General features: G+C 38.0%; 1 protein-coding gene across 1 annotated transcript in view; it reads left to right on the forward strand.

Annotated features, from left to right (window-relative positions):
• lama4 (laminin, alpha 4) overlaps positions 1 to 4232 on the forward strand; it is a 161510-nt gene extending 157278 nt beyond the window's left edge. Inside the window, exons 39-40 of the mRNA XM_048597028.1 lie at positions 1070 to 1189; positions 2595 to 4232. Coding sequence (XP_048452985.1) covers positions 1070 to 1189; positions 2595 to 2740 — 266 coding nt within the window. The 3' untranslated portion in view covers positions 2741 to 4232. The remainder of the gene's footprint in view (positions 1 to 1069; positions 1190 to 2594) is intronic.
• The last annotated feature ends 2956 nt before the right edge of the window (positions 4233 to 7188 follow it).

The following is a 7188-nucleotide window of genomic DNA, read 5'->3' on the forward strand; positions in this document are numbered from 1 at the left end:
CGCTTGGGAACCCTGCAGCCCAATGGTATCAATGTGGATTTCACAAGTTTCAAAATCTCCCCTCCCCCTACCGCATCCCAAAACCAGTCCAGCTCGTCCCTGCCTCCCTAACCTGTTCTTCCTCCCACCTATCCCCTCCTCCCACCTCAAGCCGCACCTCCATCTCCTACCGACCAACCTCATCCCGCCCCCTTGACCTGTCCGTCCTCCCTGGACTGACCTATCCCCTTCCTAACTCCCTACCTACACTCACCTTTACTGGCTCCATCCCCACCTCTTCGACCTGTTTGTTTCCTCTCCACCTATCCTCTCCTCTATCCCTCTTCTATCCGCCTCCCACTCTCTCCCTATTTATTTCAAAACCCCCTTCCCCTTCCCCTTTTCTGATGAAGGGTCTAGGCCCGAAACGTCAGCCTCTCTGCTCCTATGATGCTGCTTGGCCTGCTGTGTTCATCCAGCCCTGCACCTTGTTGTCTCTACTTGAAATGATACAATTTTTCGGCCTCGACTGTTTTCTGTGGAAGCAGATTTTGCAGCTGTCCACTCTCTGTGTGAAGAAATTTCTCCTCATCTCATCTCAGATGTCACCCTTTGGATTTATCAGGGAGGCAACTGTGTTAAAACAGCCCTTTTCAATTCTACAAAATGTAGAACAACTCACCCAATAGGAGATGCAAATGCAGATAGGATTAAATTTCCTGGACTAAGGAGATAAGGCCTGAAGTAGCCCATAATGCATATTTTGGAAACTCATTTCCTGAGGCATTATTATGACATGTTTCAGTTTCCAATGTTTTTTCTCTGAGTGAAATTAACAATTAATGCCAATCAAGGATAACATGTATTGTGGGTCTATGCATATTAGAAACTAGATTGAAGCTGCCAAATCTGATTTAGTGTGCTATCCTTGTAACCAGCAGCAAGAGATTTAAATCAATTCCAAATCGAGAACCCAAATTGAATTTTCAAAGCACTGTGTAGCCTATTCAGTTTTACATTTAACCAATGACATTATGTCTTCCATTCCAATTTTTTTTCTCTTAGTGACTTTATTTTTCTGTTCATTTAGTTATCAGAGCATCAAATGTTGTGCAGTTGGATGTCGACTCTGAGGTGAATCACTTAGTGGGGCCAATAAGTTCACGCCCTTTCAATACCAAGGAGCCAGTATTTGTTGGAGGAGTGCCAGGTAAGCAAAGTGCTTTTCTTGAACTTTAGAAGTGGAGTGATATTGGAAGGGGATTATTTCATTCTGGAGCTATTTTAGTGGAAATGTTGTATTGGGTAGAGTTTTCCCCTCCTTTTGAAATTAGCTTAGACATGCAAGACATACAGATGAACCTTGTGGGGATGGTTCTCTGCATATTTCTGTCACTGGCACATTTCCTGACCAGTTGTTCGCTGTATGGAGGTGGATAAGTAGCCTTGGCAACAACATGTTAAAGGAATTAACAAGTTAAGTTAGTATTTGATTTTAAGTCACAAAGTAGGTCCTGTGGTCTGCTAGCTGTTACTATCCAGCAGTGTGCTGATACGTACAAAATGTGTGCAAGAGAAATGTTAATGTGCAAAAATTTAAATAATGAATGTGAGATGGATTTTTAAAAAAATTTGTGTGTGTTTTAGATAAACTTGGTAATATTATATTATCCCATTTAATGTTTACAAAAGACAGAATTGCTAATTCAAATTAGTTGCAGTGAATTGGGGATAAAGAAAGGAAGACATTCAAGATGCATTGAGTTGAACAGTCCCCATCCTGTAACTGTACAGTCACATAAACTATTGAATGTTGTCCTTTTGCTGCAATTCAGGAGGAATATAGCACACCAGTAGGCCAATCAGCCTCTTGAGCCTACTCTCTCATTTAATTAGTTCATAGTTGACCTGTACCTTAAGTTCAACTTCTTCTATTTCTGAAATCCTTAATACCTTTACCTAACAGCAATTACAGATGTATTAAATCCCAGAAATCTTTAGCTCTTGAGACTCGAGAAGGTGATAAAGAGGTATAGGCATAGATATATGTAAGATAACAAATATTATGGAAAAGTAAATGCATAACAGTGGGAAAAATTAAACAGTGACAGTACAATCAAGCAGGGAATAAGCATGAATTTGAGTTGTCAAGAACAGTTTTGAGAGGGGTAACATTTCTTATGCAAAGAGTAATCAGCAAATGAAACAGACCTCAAAGTAGGGTTATTGGAGAAAAAAAACAGCGCTTATTACAAAAACAACTGTATGTTACAGGAGACTAGATATGTCCTGCCTGAATGAACTGGTATAAACCAAATAGCCAAATTTTCATCAGTACCTGCATCAGAATCTTGTGAAAAAATTCTTGACAGAGATTTTTCTTTATTTGTCAATCTAATAAAGTCAGCGTGAAAAAGAATGCATTTATAGTTTCCCCTCAACAGATAGGAATGGACCAATTTCAACTGCCCTAGTCTTTACGGTAATGGAAGTAAGCCAGGAAAGTTTGAGTTAGCATTATTGTCATCAGATTTCAGTCAGTTTTGAAAGCATTTTGTAATTATGAACTAAAGCTAAGGCAGCTTAAAGGATAATTTTCCATTTTGTTTTCTCAGAGTCACTACTCAGCTCGAAACTAAGCATGCGCCAGTCATTCACTGGTTGCATGAGAAACTTCAACATCAATGAAACTCCTGTCATTTTCTCCAAGGCTGCTCTGGTCAGTGGAGGAGTCAGCATCAACTCATGCCCTGCAGTTTAATGCTTGCAAACACTGCTTCTGCAATCTTTACACAACTGCCTGAAAGAAAATTGAGGCAAAATCACAATTTCACATCTGGGGGTGCAGTAATGCATCTGAATTGAATCAACTGTCAAGTCACATCCTCCATCTCATTGTTTTTTCAGTTTGTCCATGCATTTCTTTTATTTTAATTTTTTTTCCGACAATTTGGAACCAATAAAGTTACCTTTTCATTTTGTCATGATCAGGCTTGAAAGTATTACAAATGCAAATTTATGTCATCAAAGACTCAAAATGTTAATTTCAGATACTGAACACGAGATTGCAAGGTTGATTTGCTAATAATACCAATAGCTAATACCAGTGATAATGATGTGACTTTGCTGTAAGAAAGCCAAGCAGTGGCTCAGATTAATTTCTCTTTATCCCTATAAGTCTTCACACACAACTATTTATAGGTATGGATGGTTTATAGGTAAAGATCACACACCTTGCTAGTTAAATGATTCATGTTAGTTATTTGGTTGCTTCTTACTTCCTCAAACAACGCTAATTAGTTAATCAAACACCAATTTCCTTTCATAAAGCCATGTGGACTTCATTTGGTGGAGATTTCTTTTTACGTCTTCTGCCAGAACCTGCTTAATACTGCAAAAGATTCCAGCATTTTTCCTGATGAAAGATGCTACGTTAACTGGTCTATTGTTTCTTACCTTCTGTCTCCCCTCCCTCTTCAATAGAAGAAATACATTAGCTATTTTCCAATCAGATGGGACCTTTCCAAAATCTTGGCAACTTTGGAAAATTTAGAGATAATAAGAACTGCCGATGCTGGAGTCAGAGATAACACAGTGTGGAGCTGGAGGAACACAGCAGGCCAGGCAGCATCAGAGGAGCAGGAAAGCTGACATTTCGGATCAGGACCCTTCTTCAGAAATGGGTCCAGAAATTGGAAAATTTACACTACTTCAGCAGCCACTCATAAAATGCTCAATAACGTCCATCAAGACCTATATCAGCCTTTAGTACTTTTCTCAATACCCTTTCCCAGGTGATCGTAGCTCCTTAAAGTTTCTCCCTCATTTTTACTTATTGATTTCTAATTTTTTCCTTTGCCTTTCATAGAAATGATTAATACAAAAGATCCACTTTTCCTATTTTTTTTGTCAGCATTTGCTTTGCTTTTATACTCTATGCAAACCTCTGACCTGCCAGTCAAATTTGCAGAATTCTGCAATTTTTCTCCATTTGATACTATCTTGTTAATAATCGATGTGTCCTTCCCCAAGAGATTTTCTTTCTCATTGAGATGTACCTTTGCTGGGTATCATGAAATATCTGTCTAAATGTCTGTCACTGCATCTATATAGACGTATATTTTAAACTACTCAAATAAACGCAAAGTACTATGGATCCTGGAAATCAGAAATGAAAACAGTGCAGGAGAAACTCAGTGGGTCTGGCAGCATCGGTGAAGAGAGCACAGTTAACATTGAGTCCAATGACTCTTCTTCAGGTTCAAAACGTTATCTGTTTCTCTGTTCACAGATGCTGCCAGACCTGCTTAGTTTCTCCAGCACTTCCTATTATTATTATTATTATAAATGTTAACCTCATTTTCCAGTTCACGCTCTTCATACTGTCATAATTTACATTTTAAAAAAAACACCATTCTTAGACGCACTCTTCTTTCCCTTAAACTGATCAGAAATTTAATCTCATTATGATCACTGTTAACTAGGGTCATCTTTATATGAGATCATTAATTCCATTGTATGTAAACTAGACTAATTGGATAACTCTTGGAATTTTAATGTTGATCTATTTTACAAGAGAAAGTTAGATTAATGCAAAAATTACAACTCAAGAGATTCATTCCAGTTACAAATCTAATTTTTTATCATAGAATCCCTACAGTGTGGAAACAGGCCCTTCGGCCCAACAAGTCCACACCAACCCACCCCCCTAATCATCACATCCCTGAACACTACGGGCAATATAGCATGGCCAATCCACCTAGCCTGCACATCTTTGGACTGTGGGAGGAAACTGGAGGAAACCTATGCGGACATGGGGAGAATGTGCAAACTCTACACAGACAGTCACCCAAGGGCAGAATCGAACCCAGATCCCTGGCGCTGTGAGACAGCAGTGCTAACCACTCAGCCACCATGCTCAGTTAAACTGTCACAGAATTAACAGGTATTTGGGACTCAAATGTTACGTTAACTTATATCATTATCATCCTCTGCATAACTTGAGTAAAAAAGACCCCTTATTTTGTCACAGTTGACATTCACTTGCAATTTTCAATATCAAAGCTAGAGGGGGTTCAAGCACATTTTACTCAAAGCTGCCTTCAGTTCTGTCACCAATTAACATGAAGCAGAATGCTGCAGGGACCTCTCGTGGTAGTAATGTGATATGGCATTGTTACTATTTTATAATTTTCCATTGGTGCATTTAAGATTAAAATGTATTTTGTCAGGGACTGCCTCTCAAAAATAAGTTCAAACAGTAAAATGTTGATATTCAAGCTTTCAAAATTGCATTAAACTCAGTTTACATTTACATTTTTTGATCATGTTTTCACCTTATCCACCTCTGCTAGAGGTGCACTGAACATAGTCACTAGTGCACCTGGAGTAGAAATGTTATGGAAAACGAGACCAGGAACCTGATGGATACAGAGTAAATGGTGATGTTTGCTACTTCTCCAAATACAGCCAAGATTAATATGGGAATTCCCGCTGTCTGTTGTTTATTGACAGCAGTAACTATTTTCTTGTTCAAATAATAAGATCAGTCACACAGCCTAACCATATGCTTTAGTGAAATGTTTGATATTTGAAATGATGACTTCTGTATAAAAATTGTCAGAGGCTTTTTTTTAAATAATAACAATATCTTTATGTTGCAAATTGTGAATTTATTCAAATAGAGAATTTATCATAAAAGACAGCTGAAAATTGATTGGTTGGCCCTTTAATAACTGTACTTACAACAAGCTCCCCCAACCATATGCTTAATTTTGGATATGCAGCTTATTATTGTAAACTCATGGGTGTTGTCAATTCAGTATACAACCATATGTAGTGACAGATACGGGACTAAACATTGTATTGGTCAAATAATCAAATCATTTCCTTACTTTGTGATTGATTTTGTGCTTTTAGGGTGCAATGAAAAAATATCAAATAGGAAAACATGGAATAAATAAATCCAAGAAATAGTAGCTTTCATCTTCCCAGCTCACCAACTTGTCTAAACATTGGCATTGTTAGTACAGTAATCTAATATATGATAGCACCACACTAGGTTCAAGTGTAGGCGGTCTGCATTCAAGTCACAGTTTTGCTTCTTGTGAGAATATCTTTACTTTCAGTGTGCATGTTTCACCCTTGCCACAGCCATGTAATTAAAATGAGCTTGTCAGTAACAAACTGATCCACTGGGGAAGTAACTGTCAGAATAAGAGACATCAGAAACTAATCCTGCTGCAATGGGAAGTCTAGCACACAAGCAGATAAACACAATGGAAATATGATGCTGGTATCGAGACCCAAATATGAGAATGACAGATACTTCAAGCTTTAGTGATGACACCAATCTCAAAAAACAACAGGATTCTCCATAACGATCATTCAATTTTACTGCACTATTGTAAAAGTAACTCAAGTAAGCATTACTGCACCTCCTTCCATCACCTTCTGCCTGTAACTGTTAAGATGTGCACATTGATATTCCAGCCGGCTTTTCTTTGTGCTTAGTGGAATTATATTTGGGCACCTGGCAAATATACATACATCCACAGTTATGCTTTGAATGTTGCCTCATTGTACGTTTTCACAACATCGATCTAATAAATTGCAGGATCTGATTTGCAAATTTCTTATTGTGAAACTTTCATTTGTAAGAATTGTGCAACAAGCTTTATTATGCAAAGGAACATACTAACATACAAATTAGTAATAGGATGAAACCATTTGGCCCCTCAAGCTTGATCCACTGTTTAATAAAATTAAGGACTATCTGATTGTGGCATTAACTCCACATTGTAACATACCCCAGATAACTTTTGATGACCCTAGTCTAACGATCTAGCTATCTCTGCCTTCAAAAAGCTATTCAATGACTCTGCCTCCACCACTCTGTGGGGAAGTGTGTTCCAAAAATTCTCAACCCTCAGAGAAAAAGAAATTGTCCTTATCTCTGCCTTAAATGGCCCCTTATTTTTAAACTGTTTCTAGTTCCTTACACAAGTGAAAACATCCTTTTAGCATCCACCCTGTCAAGTTCCCTCAGGATCTTGTATGTGTGCAATAATTGGCCTTTCATTTTTGTAAACAATGGTTACAGTCCCAACCTATTAGATAACCACTCCCCTAATCCCAGGGAATTTAAGGCATTTCTGAATTTGTACATCTAGGATGATAAATATTCCTCTGCTAAAGCATGAAGATTTC

The sequence above is a fragment of the Rhincodon typus genome, chromosome 5 (assembly GCF_021869965.1).
Source record: "Rhincodon typus isolate 14 chromosome 5, sRhiTyp1.1, whole genome shotgun sequence".
Lineage (NCBI taxonomy): Eukaryota > Metazoa > Chordata > Chondrichthyes > Orectolobiformes > Rhincodontidae > Rhincodon > Rhincodon typus.